At 40.0% G+C, this 17,470-nt stretch overlaps 1 protein-coding gene across 1 annotated transcript; it reads right to left on the minus strand.

The window, feature by feature from the left end:
• Positions 1-12,400: 12,400 nt before the first annotated feature.
• Positions 12,401-12,986, minus strand: LOC134223248 (lysozyme-like). The gene is made up of 2 exons (XM_062702391.1): positions 12,686-12,986; positions 12,401-12,624 (listed from the first exon to the last, which is right to left on the minus strand). The coding sequence occupies exons 1-2, from the start codon at positions 12,984-12,986 to the stop codon at positions 12,491-12,493; spliced, it is 435 nt and encodes a 144-aa protein (XP_062558375.1). The 3' UTR covers positions 12,401-12,490.
• Positions 12,987-17,470: the final 4,484 nt, after the last annotated feature.

Genomic DNA, 17,470 nt, shown 5'->3' on the forward strand with positions numbered 1-17,470 from the left:
TCTAGAATATTGTTACCATTAAAAACGTTCACCGATTAATCGGCAGCCATAGTACCCACTTACCCCGTATTTTCACTTGCCCCGGGGTACCTTACATGTTGCTTTCAACTCTTCTATATGCGTCTTATAGGTGAGATGTTGATCTAGCGTTACTCCAAGGCATTTGTGACTAGATTTTTCTAGAATAGGTTCGCAGTTTATTTTTAGTCTTTGGCTCTTTTGCTTTCTAGATCTGGAATTCTTGAACACTACTGTTGCGCATTTTTCTGTTGATATTTTGAAACCGGTGCGTTGTTCCCATGTTTCAACCCATTTGAGCGCTGATTGGAGTTTTTTGAAAAGATTCTTTTGGTTGGTATCAGTGGCAATGAGCACCACATCATCAGCGAAAACAAGAGCTTTGACACCTGATGGAAGGCCCAAGCATATGGTGTCAATTGCAATCAGGAATAGAGTGACGCTTTTAACTGATCCTTGGCATAGACCGTTCTCCATTTCAGTTTCTTTGGAGAGCGTACCGTTTGCTTTAACTTTGAAAGTTCTTTTTTCCAGCATTTTTTGAATGTACTTGGTAAGTTTTCCACCAATTTTCCATTCGCTGATCCTGTTCAATATCAGCCTACGCCAGGTTGTATCGTATGCCTTTCTGATGTCCAAGAAGATCGCCTGTGTAAGAAATTGTTTATGCATAGCTTCTCTAACTGTGGTGTCAAATAGAGCTAGATAATCTGAGGTGGATTTTCCTTTTCGGAATGCAAACTGGTGTTCATTGATAAGCTTACGTTCTTCAATTATGTGCATAAGCCGATTATTGATCATTCTCTCAAAAATCTTTCCGAGGCAGCTATTCAAATAGATTGGCCTGTAGTTCCCTGGACAGTTCCTTTCTCCTTTTCCCTTGTATATGGGAACTACTATTGATTTAGTCCAGATTTCTGGATAAATTGAACTTTCCCATAGTCCGTTATAGGTTTTCAGAAGAAGATTTTTGTATTCTATTGGGAGGTTAGTAATCATGGCATAATGGATTCCGTCTGGACCAGGGGAGGATCCTTTCAGTCCTTCCATCACTTCTTCCAACTCATTTTTGGAAAATACCGTATTATATTCAGCTCTGTCATCCTGGTTGATTGTTGGCGGAGATTTTTCGATGGTGTTTTTAAATGTCCGAAATGCGTGTGTATATTCTTTGTCACTGGATATTTGTCCAAAGTGTTTGGCCAGGCTATCAACGATGCTCTGGTTGTTAGTTGCTCGTTGGTTGTTTAGTTGGTTTCTCAGATATGTGAGGATTTATATTTTCCTTGAATTTTGCTGTAGTTGTTCCACAACTCTTTTGCTGGTGTATGCACGTTAAATTTTTGAACAAAGTCGTCCCATGATTTCTTTTTTGCCTTCATGATAATCTCTTGTGCTTTGATATTTGATTCCCGGAAGTCTTGTGTATGATTGGGATTTGGGGATACTCTATTACTTCTTTGCAAATTTCGGAGGGCCTTTCTTCTCGCTTTCACTGCAGAAGCTACTTCATTATTCCACCAGGGTACCTGTTTTTCCCTGACAATCCCTTTCGTTTTTGGAATTGATTGTTCGGCTGCTTTTATTATCTGTCTTGTTATCAATTCTATCTGCTCGGTTACGTCATCTCTGTAGGAGATTTCGATAGTGTTTCTGTATTTCTCCCAGTCGGCTTCTTCGATTTTCCACTTTGGTAGGCATTCTTTTTCCTGTAATATGTATGGCATTGATAAGATTAGTGGAATGTGGTCACTTCCATGGGAGTCATTAGAGACTGTTAGCTCTAGGGAGCCTGCTAATTGGTCTGAGCAACAGCAGATGTCGATGCATGATCCCATTCCTGTATTGCTGTTTACATAAGTATTTTCACCATTGTTGAGAAGTATACGAGGTTTTCTTCGTCAATAACTGACTCTATGATTTTGCCTCGCTGACTGATTTCGCTGGATCCCCAAAGTGGATGATGTGCATTGAGGTCTCCTAACAATATGAAAGGCTTAGAGATCTGAGACAGCAGACCCAAGATCTCATTCTTTTGAATCCGTTTTCCGGGAGGAAGATATATATTCAGTATATTCGCATTGATCGGTGCGCCTACTTTTACAGCAACTGCTTCTAAGCTTGTGTTTATATCAATGGATTCACTATCGATGTCTTCTTCTTCTTTTTTTCTTACTGCTGTTATTATCCCGCCTGCTGACCTCGCACCATCTGGTCTTGGTCGATGGTATGTTTTATACTTACTTATGCAAGATTGATAATCGTTTTTACACATTGTTTCTTGAAGGCATACCACTTGGGGGTTGGTTGTATTCATTAACAATTTTAATTCAGTTCTTCTTCTCCGTAGAGACCATACAATTTTCACTATTTGTCAGGTTATGTGTAGGTGGTGCTATGTTTGAGGTTGTTTTTGGTGTGATTACGGTGTACTATTGAGTATTTAGTGTTGTTTATGGTCTCATTGGATGTGATTTCGACTTCAGGACCCCATATCTTCATCTTGGTTGGTAGAATTATTTTTGAAAAGAGATAAAACAGTTTAAATCCAACAAAATGGCGCCTATTGTTAAAGCTTCTCGAATTTCGCGTGAACATAAGTTTCCCAACACATTTTTTCATAAGCAAAATTGACAGTTGTAATAACAAATGTAAATCAGAATGTCAATAAAATCATCAAGAAGATCAGAAAGAAACACACTGTCATTGATTTGTCCACATCCAGAAACATTAGAGCCTGTGGCAGCCCGAAAACGGAATATAAACGGTTTTAACTGTTGAAAATCCAATAAATTGAGATTGTTATAAATATCGCAAAATCCTTAGTTAGAATTGTTTCGTTGATAATTGGTTTTCATGTCTAGAAGGTCAGATAATATATTTAACGAAACAAAACAGATTTCTAAAAAGATTGATGGTTTAAAAAACATCGACAATACAATGTGTCCTCTTTATAAACTGAACAGTCCTTACTGCAACTGAAAAGCATTTTTCGTCAAATATATTTTTTGTATGTATTCAACCATGAATAAAACATTTCCTGGAATGATACCAGACATAGTTTTGGAATATTCTAGGTCATTCAAACTGTCTTTTACCATAAAATCTGCCATCATAAGCTTCCAAAGTAGCGTTTCTTATCTCTCAGTGTCTCGAAATACGGTCAAACTTGTTCGTCACATCTGCTTTTGCAAACAAGAGCTTCTCACGTCGCCGGTGGGCTTATTTATGCAATCCAGCGCAATACTTCCATCCGTGGTGGTGGATTGCGTGGGTTGGTTCAAATTAGCCACCGCACAGTGACGGAAAGCCGGACAAAACCTCCAAAAAAAATTTCGTGATCTTCGTGAAGCCCATATTTTTATGGGCGAACAAATATGTATGGGAAAATGAAATTTGGCTAAACTTTTTTGGGAAAGATTCGAAAAGATCTGGTATTATGTATTAAAATCTATGTTTTTGTCTACTTCCCAGTGGTTAGTGTGGTGAATTGCGCATAGCTGCGCCAAAGCGGGAAATTGACTAGTGCAATGTTAGAATGAGGACGCTGTCTTTGTTCTAGATCCTAGGGCCAGGGCTTGCGGAAGCCCTTGGATAACATAAAGTATGTCGGATATCCATCTTTATAGGCCAGGCTCTGTAAGCCAGTATAAACCATGTCTGCACCGTGACACCGTTATAGTCGCACGTACGGATTTTTCAAATGCTTACGGTTACCTGGAAAATCTACTGCTGTGCCTGTAGATCGCAATTAAAAGACGGTTGTGATGACCCAGAATATCGCAAATCCACCTAAATATGTCTCCCGGTCTTCTGGTATATACTATGGGTATGCTTGAATACATATCCAAGTTTCTAGTGACGAGAAAAGCTAGTGTCGTGGCTGTATGTCGCAAGTTCTGCACTCAAAGACAATTTGGGTGACCCAGGATATCCCAAAACCATCATATCATGTATCCTGATCTTCATAAATATATTATGAATATAGTTGAATACCTATCCAAGTTTTGAGCGACGAAAAAAGCTAGAGTGGTGGCTGTAAATCGCAAGTTCTGAACTCAAAGAAGGTTTAGATGTCCCAAAACCATCTTACTATGTCTTCTGATCTTCTGGAATATGTTATGGACATAGTAGAATACATATCCATGCTTCTAGTGCCAAAAAAAGGTAGTGTCGTGGCTGTAAATCGCAAGTTCTGAGCTCAAGGACAGTTTGGTTGACCCAGGATATCCCAAAACTATCTCACTATGTCTCATGGTATTCTAGAGTATGCAATGAACATGGCTGAAAACATATTCAAGCTTCTAGTGGCGAAAAATTCTAGTGTAGTCGCTGTAGATTACAAGTTCTGATCTCAAGGACAGTTTAAATGATCAAGCATATCCCAAAACCATTTGACCATGTCTCTTGGTATTTAGGAATATGTTATGGATATAGCTGAATACATATCCAAGCTTATAGTGACGAAAAAAACTCGCATGGTAACTGTAGATAGCAAGTTCCAGACTCAAGGACGATCTAGTACAGCGGTTCATGACCTTTTTCATTAGAGGTACCCCTAGGAAATGTTGCATGAATTGATGTACCCCCTATTTTTGCTGTAACTAAAAATAAGCGTAACTCATCAGACAGCATAGCATAACTGACCGCACACCATCATGGGTTGTCTGTCGATAGAGACGTTAGATGCGCCCGCTAGGTGTTCAACACCTGGCCAGGTCCTTACGAGCAGTGGAAATATGGGTAGGAAGTGTTGATTGAATACCTACTTGAGAAGATGCGAAGAACTCGTGCGACCTTAATAGATATCTGGAGTTGGAACTTGGATGGGTTATTATGGAGTGCTTTCCATGGCGAAAAAGCATAATTTTCAATGTTTACAATAGTCAGAATGTAAAGGATGGCATTTGATATTGAATAATATGTAAAGTAAATGGTAAAATCGAAATAATTTATGAGAGGGAATAGTACTAAACTCTTCTTATGACAGTGACCTTAGTAATGTTAATGTGATGCAATACTCAGCATACCTCTGGAATAGAAACAATAATAATTGTTAAATTTTAAGTTGATATTGTGGTATACCCCCGTACTCGGTTCTTTATCAACATCAGATGTGGCTAAAAGAGATTGATTGATAACGGCATAAAAATATAATAAGAATAAAGAAAACATGCAAGCAGGGTGGTAACGATGGTATTTTTGGACATCCGAATATACCTCGAACTCTCAGCTATACATACTTTGTTTATTTAGTTGCATAAATATGTGATTAGGAGCAGTAGGGGCAATGTGAGCCACCCTCAATTTGAGCTTATTGACAAGTTTTATCATGTCAAAGTTATATGATCTTTAAGAAAAAGCATTACATATGCCTCAACGTGAAAACCGCATTTAAATTCAATTCAAACATGAAAAAACCGTTGAAAATCTAAATAAGGTTTTACACAAACTAATTAGAATACAGGTCAAAAATGCATCACAATCAAAAGATCTATTGCAAATATTTGTACTGATACAAATCTTAATTTATACAAACTCTTCTATACAAACAATTTGGTCGAAGTACAAAGTATTTTGGCCGAAAATTTCATTTGGTCGAAAAAGACATACAGCCGAGAATGTCGTTCGATCGAACAGTTCCTTTGGCTGAAAAAGTTGGTTGGCCGAATAGCTCATTTAGCTGAAAATTCCGTTTTATCAAAATGGTTGTTTGGCAGAAAATGGCCATTTGGCCGAAATGGACACTCAGCTGAAAGTTGTTTGTTATTTGGTTGAACTGGTAAAAATGCTGAAAAAACGTTTAGCCGTATAGTTTATTTGGCCGAAAATGCCGTTTAGTCGAATGCCACTCTTTCCGCCAAAAGATCTCTTCTACCAAACGACATTTGTCGCTTTCGGCCAGACCATTTTCTACCTAATAATAGTTTCGGACTATCATTTGAGTCGATCGTATGGCTTTCTACCGAATAACTTTTGGCCAAACGACGGGAAGGGACGCTTGGACGGAGGTCACAAGGCCGGAAGATGTTTGGCCGAAACCCATTTGGCCGAAAATGTCATTTAGCCGAAATGGGCACACGGCCGAAAATATCGTTCGACCGGTCATTTGGTCGAAAAGGTCGTTTGGCCAAATTGACCGAAAATAACGTTTGCCGAAATAGTTCTTTGGCCGAAATGATCGTTCGTAAGAAAAGCTATTTGACCATAAACATTTAACTGTCGAAGACGAGTTTAGTACTTTCCATTTAATTCGACTACGTTTTGTTATCTTTACAGATACGTATTTCGACTTCAACTGTGAGGCCGTCTTCAGTGTCTCGTACTTGACTTGAATTTTCGTAAAACTGGTCCACCGCGACCAGATTCCGGATGCCCTAGGACCATGTCAATGTGGCCAGGTTAGGCCATATCAATTGCCGGAGGTCACTTTCGAGCTCCTGATCGCAAAATTATGACATATGATGTGTCGCAAGCCGTATTTGGAATTTTCGCAAAACTGGTCCACCACGACCGGATTCCGGATGCCCTGGGACCATGTCAATGTGACCAGGTTAGGCCATATCAATTGCCGGAGATCACTTTCGAGCTCCTGATCGCAAAATAATGACATACTAGCGAAAGAAACCCTGCGTTGCCCGGATGTTGCAAATGTCACAATGAACTATTTGCAGCACCGCACTCTAGATCCACTTCCGTGCGTTTGTTTTGTTTTCCTCAACAGCTGACCCAAAATTGTATTCCAATGATTTTTTTACATTTCCCCGTGTAATTCATCGACCTTTTGCATATACAAACCTTGGGGATCCCAAAACGAATCGATTAGTGAAAAAATCTTGCAAATCGGCCAACCCGTTCGCGAGCTAAATCGTCAGGAAGGAAATCTCAACTCTATTTTATTATATAGAAGAAGATAGAGCCAAGCCATATTTGGAATTTCCTTTCAAATTTGGCCATCGGCGGATATAGATCCCTTGTAGCCGGTTCCGGAAGGGCGAATAATCCTAGACTGGTTAGAAAAAGTTCCATTACGGGCAGAACATGTCTGATATACATCCGAGCTGACCAATCACAGTATTAGGTAATTTTAACAGCATAGACCAGCGGTTCTCAACCTGGGGTACCTCGTGCAAAAATACGTTATGGCGGATGTATTACAATTTTGATAAAAATTTATCGATAATGTTTCGATAATTGTATATTATTTTATTTCAAAAGTTTGTATTGTACATAATATGCACGGCAATCAGTGAATTAATGTATATTAAATCCTGCCTACCACAACCAGCACCAGTTTATGAAGAGCTTTTGGGTGAAAAATCTAAAAAAAAACTTCAAATGCAATCTACCTGTTCGAAACAAAATGTTGAATAATATATTAAGAATATGCCTCTGAACTAAAATCTTAAATTTAAATGTTTGGAAATCTTCATTTGAGAGGCATGAAGGCTTTAAAAAAAAGCGCAGTTACTTGGTTGCAAGAAGATGGAAACTGCCTTCTACGCGTGTCGAAAGCATCCTTTCATGCAGGTCCTAAGCCTTCTTTCAAATGGTTTGGAAGTCTCCTATCAAGAGGCTCAGAAACTTCTTTTCAAGAGGCTTGAAAGCCTTCTTTCAAGAGGCTTGGAAGCCTCCTTTCAATAGGCTTGGAAACTTCCTTTCAAGAGGTTTGGAAGCCTCCTTCCAATAGGCTTGGAAACTTCGTTTCAAGAGGCTTGGAAGCCTACTTTTAAGAGGCTCAGAAGCCTCCTTTCAAGAGGCTCGGAAGCCTCCTTTCTAGAGGCTCGGAAGCCTCCTTTCAAGAGGCTTGGAAGCCTCCTTTCAATAGGCTTGGAAGCCTCCTCCAATAGGCTTGGAAACTTCCTTTCAAGAGGCTCGGGAGCCTTTTTTCAAGTGGCTCGGAAACCTCCCTTTAAGATGCTCGGAAGCCTTCTTCGAAGAGGCTTAGTCGCGTCCTTTCGAGGTGCTCAAAAGTCTCTATACAATAGGCTTGGAAGCCTCCACAAGTCCTCAAAGTATTGTAGGAAGCTTCTTGATGTATAAGCATTGAATGTGAAAATTTCAGACAAATTTTTGGAGATCTTTTATCACGGTAGTTTTCAGGTCTGTTTTTCGCCTCCTTGGGCATAAATCTATCATCGTGTTAGCCTCATGATATACGAGTGCAAAAATGTTAACTCGGCTCAGAAACCTCGCAGTTAACAATTGTGGAAGTGCTTAATGACTAAGCTGCTCCAGAGGTGAACCAGCCAAGGGCTGAAGGCCTCTTTAATAAAGAAGAAAAAAACTATGCTGCTAGGCGGCAATGTCCCAGTGGGGGACGTAATGCCAATAAGAAGAAGAAGATGAGTTACTTTTATTTTCATTTACAGCAAAAAATAGGGGGTACTTCAATGAATGCAAAATACCGAAGGAAAGAAAAGACTAGAAAAAGGTTCAGAACCGCTGGCATAGACTAAAGATTCAGTCGGGAGCACCCCCAGTAAAAAAAACTACCCCAGTAAAAAAGTACCCCAGTAAACCCCAATCCGGTTCTTCTGAGAAAAATTATACAAATCGGTTCAGAACCGCCAGAGTTGTTCAATTTTTAAGTTATTTTTTACCCCTACACACTTAATTTTTTTTACTGGGATCTCAGCAAAATGTTGAACTTTTACCGAGAATCGCACAGCCGTGGCCCAGCAAACATGTTTTTTGCCGAGATTTCTGTCAAATTTGCTAATAATCAGCAAATAATTTGCCGAAAATCAGCTAACAAACGCTATTTTCGCCGGAATATCAGTTTTTTATTTTGCTGGCGCACGGCTGTGCGGATTTTTGCCGAGCTGCAGAAATAAAAACTGAGTGTGTACCGTCAGACGTATACCGGATAAGGGTTAAACATTGTAAATCTATCCTCAACTAACCACGAGTACGTTGGGTTAAGTCCCTCTGTTAAAAACTTAATTATAAGATGATATCGATTGTAAATATTAAGAAGAACTATGGTTCCGAAAAGTGTTATACACGCCTAAGCCTACCAAATAAACAAACTTGGAAAAAAATTTATAGCCGCCCATAACGCGTACAATTACCTATGATATGCTATGCTAGCAGCACTCGCAGTGACGGGAAATGTAATTTCGATGTCATGGAACTAATTTGCTAATATTTTTTTTTTCACAAGTCATTTGAAATTATGTTTTCCATATAAACATGTAGCCCTTAAAGGACCCGAAAACTTTTTCTAACAGGTAATTTCTTTAAATATGATTTCTCGGTGTGAGAGCGGAATTAGTGTCATATGACATTAATGTCATGACATTCCGTGACATTTTTTAATTTCGCTCTCATGATCCACACTTTGTATTTAGAACAATGATCTATCTGTTCAACAAAGTTCTAGGACCCTTTAAGTACTACATGTTAGTCAAAAAACCCGAACTGTAAATTACTTTTAAAAAAAAAAATAGGAAATTAGTAATAGCAATGCCATGACATTTTTTTGACATTTCCTATCACTGCTCAAGTGACATTCCTCGCATGCTGTTATTGATTGCAAAAGTGCATTATTAAAATAAATCGGTCTTTTCAAGACCGCTATTTTACACAGAACAAGGTTTGATTTGTCGAGTTTGAATTTGACGAATAGGTAAAATTTTCTCGCGAAATTCTGACTTGCTTTGATGCTGTTAGTGACTGGAAAGGAGCCGTCGGCGTGGTTATTGCACAATTTCAATTCCAGTTGTTGGCTAGGGTGGCGCGCTTTGCGGGATGTAAGTCATCGTGTAGCTGTTTTCTGAAATTTGTGATAAATCATAGAGTTATCACCAGTAAGTAAAATATTCTGGTTTTGTTGCTGTAAGTGGTTGTCAAAAAGGGCAGCAAAATCGAATTTCCATAAAACAATAAAAAATTAGGAAATTGCCAATAAATAAATACAAAATTTCCCTGAATAATGCAAAAGTTCCTTGAACAATTGAGAATTTTCCACAATTAAAAAAAAAGACTTGTAAATGCAAAATAGCAATTATAGAAGAAAATTTTTTCATAAAGAGATCAAAAAATTTTATTGAAAAAATATATAATTTCCAGAAATAAATCAATATTAGCAATAAACAATTTTAAAAAAAATCACAAAATAAATATTTTGTCTCCATAAAAAAATTTTAAAAAAATCCTCAAAATAATTTAAAAAAGAGCAATAAAAAATAAAAATTAAATCTAAAAAAGAGGTCATCTTTGGAAAAATGCTTAGTTTTATTGCGTTTTTTATATTTCTTTATAAAAATTTTCGCATTTTTTTTGCTCTTTTTTGATTTTTCTATTGAAAGTTTATAATTTATTGTAGAAAAAATATATTTATTTTGTAGAAAATTTTGTTATTGTTAATATTGATTTCTTTATGAAAATTTTATATTTTTTTCAATGGAATTTTTTTATTTCTTTATGTTTTTTTTTTCTTTTATAATTGCAATTTTTGCTTTTTCCTATTTTTTATGGAAAATTTATAATTCTTTATGGGGGAGGATTCTTTTCTCAGAGCCACCATATCAAATGGAAAAGAGTTGATTCGAGACGAATTTTATTCAATGTGACAGAAAATTAAATAGCAAAGATAGCGTCGGCAGTGGTCATGGCCGTCGCCCATGATTGCGGCAGAAAATGTATACACCATAATAGCGTCTGAAGCCATTCAACGGCAGAAAATGAAATTTTCTCGCCAGATTCAGACATTTGGTTGTTCTTAATGTTTGAAGATATATAAACCCGTTAGAATATCTTAGACTGAAAAAAATAGAAGATAAGTTAAAACTATTTTAGATCGATCTCTAAGCCCAATACCCTACAAAGCCACGGTCGGGATCAATTGTTAATGGTAGAGTGCTTTCGTGAGTATTAAAACAAATTTATAACTTCATTTCAAGGCTCCATAAAGCTGGCATTATTACCGTCATAAAATCAATATTTTCCACCAAACGAGACTCCTAACCAATAAATTAATGAATTGTGTACGAAGTTTGCAGCGTTCTCACATCGGTACCGAGCGAGAATAAAACAACAACGGCACTGCTCATAAAGCGCTGCTGCTGTTGCTGGTTCGATGTGAAATTAAAGCATCGATTTCTTATTTATTTGCACCGGGCAGCCATCCAGCAAAGCAAACTACCGGGGCGCCTTATTGGTTTTCGCCGATCGCGCTATCGAGGCCTGGGAAACTGCAACGGCAGTCCAAATTAATTGCCGTGCGCGAGCGAGGGAGTGCAAACAACTCTTGCCTGACATGACCCAGCCAGCTTGCAGCCCTTCGGTTATTCCTGGGCGGAGGACAGTGGGAATAAGGCGGAAGTTTGAATTCCAAGTAGGGCTTGGCGCTGGTTGGATGATATCTTCATTATCTGTCCTCGGGTATGCGTATGACGTTGATAGTTTTGATTCCAAGCACAATTATTGTCTCTGGAAAGGTTAATACAGACTCAATCCTTTGAACATATAGCGCGAAAAATCATCGCCCAAAAATTACTAATGCAATCGCGTTGTTTTCACTATGCTTGGCTAAACGCAATTCAAACGGTGGCAATCAGCAAACGTCAAACGCAAACAAAACCAATTGAACCACCCCGGTCCGGTGGTCGTTTAGTCATCTAAGCAGGGCCGGATTTAGCGGGAGGCCGGGGGGGCGTGGCCCCGGGCCCCCACAAATCTTATGTACCAAAACCAATATTTTTTGTACATTTTAGGGCCCCCACAAGCTGTCGGCCCCGAGGCCCCCTTCCGGCTAAATCCGGTCCTGCATCTAAGGGGTATTTAAATGCAACGTTGATTATGTGAAGAACGATGAAAATTCGCTGAGTGTTATGTGTGTTTGTCTGTGAGGATAAGCGCCGACATTGTTTATGGAAGAAAATGAATTCGGATTGCGAACCATTCTACACGGACAGATAAATCAACCCAAACTTTGAGTTCAATATACGCACTATTGAGAATACCGCAGAAAAAATTTACCCAAATTTGGGTAGTTTTCCCTTTTTTTCCCATGATTGCTATCAAAACTAGCCCAATAACCCAAATTTGAGTAAATTCAATATTTTCTATTTTGGGTTGATCAAGGTCCGCTTTGGATAAATTAAACTCAGCTTTGGGTAAATTGTTTACATGGGATTAAAGGCAAACTACCTAGTGTCAGAAAAGTCATTTTACTCAAATTTGGGTTATTGGCCCAAACCACGGTTTTGAGTGCAAACAACCCACTTTTGGGTAGTTTTGGTTTTCAGTGTAGGAAATTTTCGGTTGTAAAAACGAAAGCTCAAACGGTTGCACGTATTTGCGTTTAAACATTTATATTTAAGACAATAAATTTGAGCGTATCAGCTTTATATAAAATTCAAAACAATGGCACAAAATAGCTACACGAGATAGGTGAAAAGAAATGTGATGGGACTAGCCGTGCTTTATTTCAACGAATACAATTTGATTGCTGTTCGTCATCTTATTACATACACGATGAAAGGTCCTTCACGCCACTGCTGCATTTGGATTTCCATCCATACCAGGCGGAATATCCATGGCGTGCGTATATTGTGTTTGCACAATTAACCGCTTTGGTGATGTCGTTCGATAAAAGATCTGAAATTGTTCACCTCTCAATAAACTGTTTATAGTCACAATGAGAAATTTCTCCACTCACCGGAACAAGAAACCTTGCAGTCATTGCTAGATGAATAACCCGATGCTGAACACCAGTACTTGTTGTTGATCTGAAACAGTCCATAATCAGTGGACCCATTGCTGTTCTTGTTGGTTTTGCTCGTATCGAGGGAACTTTCCGCCCGTGCCAGGCAGACAAAATTGTTCACTTTGGTTTTGTCGTATTTGTATGTTCTATACAAAAGCTTAGCCAATTCACATTCACTAAATGTTTTGGATTCGGCGGTCCCAAAGGTAGCACAAATAAGTGCACCCACAGCGAGTACGGCTAGGAACTTCATTTTTTCTAAGACGGTTAATACTTAACTGGCCTCGGAGAAAAAGGCAGCTTGCTTTTATATCCGTTAGTGTTTATCAACGATAAAATACTATTTGATCAAATGTTTTATAATGATGATATACAGCCAATTCAAATTTTACTGATTTTTTTTATTGAAATTTCTAACATATGTTGAATAAAGTTTATCGACGTTGACTCATATTAACAACCCATAGCTTCAATTCGCAATCTTCTCATTCTTTTCATATCAGCCTATTTGTGCCTAATCGAATCCATCGTGACGCATATGCTGCGAAGAGTAAATGAATAAAGTTTGTTTTAGTAGAATCTGTTCCCGCTTGTGCAAACTAACTGCCTAATAAATCTTTTGCCAGAGTAAGGCAAACACAGATGTGTCAGTTTTATATTGTGATTTCTATCCCTCGAATGGTGTGAATGATTTAAATTTAAATATCTTTTGCGATCTACAGTTACCTTTATTGCGAAATGCTCAATCATGACTGGTTACGGTGCTGGCTTTTAATTCGGCTCCACATTTCAACTATTTCATTAGGTCCAATAACTAAACATAACTTTACCCAAATGTAGCAAACCACTAGCAATCGCCTGCCACAAGTCTCAATTGAAATGGTTTCCATGGACATTTTTACCATTCAGCTGTAAGTATGTTTGTACCAACCACCCTCGCTCAGATACCGAATACCCCATCAAAAAATATCAACAAGATATTGTTCTACTGTTGTTGCTGTTCGAAAGTACAACATCACCAAAGAAAAGCGATTTGCTAAAATCTTGTAATAAACGATATCGCGATATATATTTCCCCCCGGATCCACGCCCTCCGTCGACGTCGTTGTCGCCAACGATGCCTGCTGCTTCGACTGTGGACTGCCCGCTAACTGGTGACCGAGCCCAATCCAGACAACAATAGACACCGTGTGACTGTTGCGCGCAATCGCGCACTCTCCACTCCAACTCCGATGACGACGATCTGCTCTGCTGCCTGTGACCTGGTGGTGGTGGTGGATATGAAATCTTCATTTGATATCCACGCCACGCGGGACCGTCCTGGCCATCAGGATCAGCGATGATGACGACGACGACGGCGGCGGCGACAACGACGATGGGGTCCATACAGATTTATCAGATCGCCAATGGTCGCCCGTAAAGTTTAGCATTTATTATTACTTTCAGCTGCTGCATTTGCTTCTGGTGGTGTTGTTTTCGAAGGTCATTCAAGAAATACGTACATTATATGGGTAACTCGAAAATCCAAGTGCAAAGATACTAAAAGACGAAATTCAAAAACAGGAAAGAATAACTGGGCCTTCGAACATTGAACTTGGATTAAATGCTATAGTACTAACTCACAAGTAAATCTATTTATTTGATCATGAAACTGTGATGGATCAACAGAAAGTCGAAACTGCACCCAAATCCGCTCCGGTAGTTTCCGAATGACCCGCACATTGTCAACACGATGATAGGGCGAGGGTGCACCAGAAATATGATTCAGCAAAAATGCTAAGACCGAGGAAGCAAGCGGCAGGAGGAAGGTGCAAGACATCGAAAGTACTTTGGCAGCAACTTGAGATCGCAGCGGGGTTCAAATTTATGTGCAGGTATCGCTTGGCTCCTCCTGGGAACGAATGGGCTTGTAAGCGCAGCAACAATGCTGATATGCGCCATCTGCCGCGAACAATACCGAATTGGAGGAGGCTTGCATTATGTGATAAGGCTCTGCGATTGGGATCTTCGGTCGTTGCGGTAGCGCTCAGATAGGCGATGTTTAGTTTAAACAGAACGGCTTTTGTAAAGTTAACGAGTATTCGAGTATATATTTGTTAGCCTTATACAAATGTCAGTTTTAAGTAACTTATGACTAGAAGGCTGAAATATCCAACAGTACGCGGACAAAGTTAAATTTTTTGAGAAACGTCACCTCATTCATTTAATTTATTAATGTTAGATATCTAAACAGATAACACTGAATCAACGATTTAACACCACAAGTGGTAGTAGGCTCGACTTCCACAGATACTGCGCCTTCGTATTTTACGACCAATATTATTTAGCAAGGATCCAAGGTAGACGAATTCATCGACCACCTCGAAAGTATCCCCGTCAATCGCAGCATTGCTTCCCAGGCGGGCCCTCCTCTGCTTGGTTCCGCCCACTAGCATGCAGTTTGTCTTCAACCATCAGTCGAACCTTTGTTGCTTAACGTTTCAGGCTGGTGTATAGTTCTTCCACCATTGCAAATGTTTGGCTGACAATATTCATATCATCCGCAAAACAAATAAATTTACTGGATCTGTTGAAAATCGTCTTCGCATGACACCTTCAAAACGCTATGTTTTGAAATAGTTTCGGATAGGCCAGGAAGAAATAATTTCATAAAAACCGCAATTAATTTCAGAAACGATTCATTCCACAAAACGTGTTTTACTTTTAACATTTTTTTTTGTCCCTTTGAGACGTCAAAAAGGTGTAGAAAAGTAGGTACAGAAAAGATCTGTTCATAAGAGCAGAACTAAGTGGGGACATACGTTGGTTACACTTAACACCCCTGCTTAACCACAGTAGTCTCCTGTACGTCCTAGTCCCAGCTTGGCGCAGAGTGCTCTGAAGGCGGTCACCGGCAAGCCCTTTGTCATGATGTCCGCCTGTTGATCCGATGATCTTACATACCGGATAGCGATTTACCCACGCTGCACAACGTCACGTATGAAGTGGAATTTCGTGTCCTTAGAGTCCTCGGCTATACTAATTGTGGACTAGTTATCCGCAAAGACCGGTATCGCTTGAATAGTTTTTCTTTTCAGAACGCCAAAGTAGCCTCTTTATCCAGATAACGTAGCAAATGGTCAGAGTGCTGCTAATTCAGCTTCGGTGGACGATAACGCCACGGTTTGTTGCTTACGAGTCGTCCAGCTTATGGTGCACCCATACACCTTGCATACAAATCCGCTAACAGATCGCCTGTCTACGTTGATATTGGTCCAATCTGCAGCAGTGAAGCGTTCTGTCTTCAATAGACCAGCCCAACATCTAGTGTCCCTTTAATGTATTTGAGAATCTCCTCCAAGTAGTTCCAATGTTCATCGCTAGGGCACGCTTGAAATTGATTGTAAGTAACGCGTACATAAAACAGCCGACAAGCTCTCGATACAGTTTTTCGGTTCTCAGCTTTTCGTCAACTTTACTAAGTTTCAGCCGATTCTCAATCGCCGTCGACCTATGCTTGTATTCGCTCATGCCGAAGCGCTTGAGCAATCCTTCCAGGTATTACCGTTGGCTGATTATAAGGATGCCTGCCTTGAAATCCCGCTGGATCGTCATGCCCAGAAACTGCCTCACCTCAGTCACCTCATTCAGTCATCTCGAACTGCACCGACAGTTTTCGCTTAATGTCCTGTAGCACCTTCAGTTATGAACTAGCAATCAATACGTCAACGTTCAGTACAAATATTACTTGACGATCCCTCCCCAGGCTATCTGCGAGTTATGAGGCTTGCCTAGGATGTGGTGTGGTTTGACAGTGGGCCCTGTGAAATTCCTATAAAAATCTGCATGTATCCACCAGTAGGCCCCACCAAAGCAACCATGTGCCGCTCAAAGCGCACAAGCCCAAGTCCTGGTGTCAGGTGGGACACAAAACAGACCTGACACGACGGCCCTCTAACGAGACAGGAGGTTTGCGCAGGCCCAATAAGCCGCCTGGAAAACCAATAATTATGAACAATATAAAAGATAATACGACTCGATATAATCGGCAAAGACTTAGGCGACGAATAAAAGATCACGATTGGAAGCTTGGAACATGGAACCTAGCAAGTCGCTAGGTTTCGCAGGTTGCGACAGGATGATCTACGATGAATTACGCAACTTCGACGTCGTGGCGCTGCAGGAGATTTGCTGGACAGGACAGAAAGTGTGGAAAAGCGGGCATCGAGCGGCTACCTTCTACCAAAGCTGTGGCACCACCAACGAGCTGGGAACCGGCTTCATAGTGCTGGGTAAGATGCGCCAACGCGTGATTGGATGGCAGCCAATAAACGCAAGTATGTGCAAGCTGAGGATAAAAGGCCGTTTTTTTTTAACTATAGCATCATCAACGTGCACTGCCCACACGAAGGGAGATCCGACGACGAGAAAGAAGCGTTCTACGCACAGCTGGAGCAGACATACGATGGATGCCCACTGCGGGACGTCAAAATCGTCATCGGCGATATGAACGTACAGGTAGGAAGGAAGGAAATGTTGGTATAAACTGGTCATCGGACCGGATAGTCTGCACACCGTATCGAACAACAACGGCAAACAATTCATGAACTTCGCAGCCTCCCGCGGAATGGTAGTCCGAAGCACCTTCTTTCCCCGTAAAAATATCCACAAGGCCACATGGAGATCACCTAACCAAGAGACGGAAAACCAAATCGACCACGTTCTAATCGACGGTAAATTCTTCTCCGACATCACGAA

This window comes from Armigeres subalbatus, chromosome 3 (genome assembly GCF_024139115.2).
Source record: "Armigeres subalbatus isolate Guangzhou_Male chromosome 3, GZ_Asu_2, whole genome shotgun sequence".
Taxonomy (NCBI): domain Eukaryota; kingdom Metazoa; phylum Arthropoda; class Insecta; order Diptera; family Culicidae; genus Armigeres; species Armigeres subalbatus.

Bases quoted from the DNA above. Each gene is read 5' to 3' on its own strand.
- LOC134223248 (XM_062702391.1), bottom strand. From the start codon at position 12,986: ATGAAGTTCCTAGCCGTACTCGCTGTGGGTGCACTTATTTGTGCTACC. The intron at 12,625-12,685 runs GTGAGTGGAGAA...GAACAATTTCAG, and splicing joins CTGCAAGGTTTCTTGTTCCG to ATCTTTTATCGAACGACATC.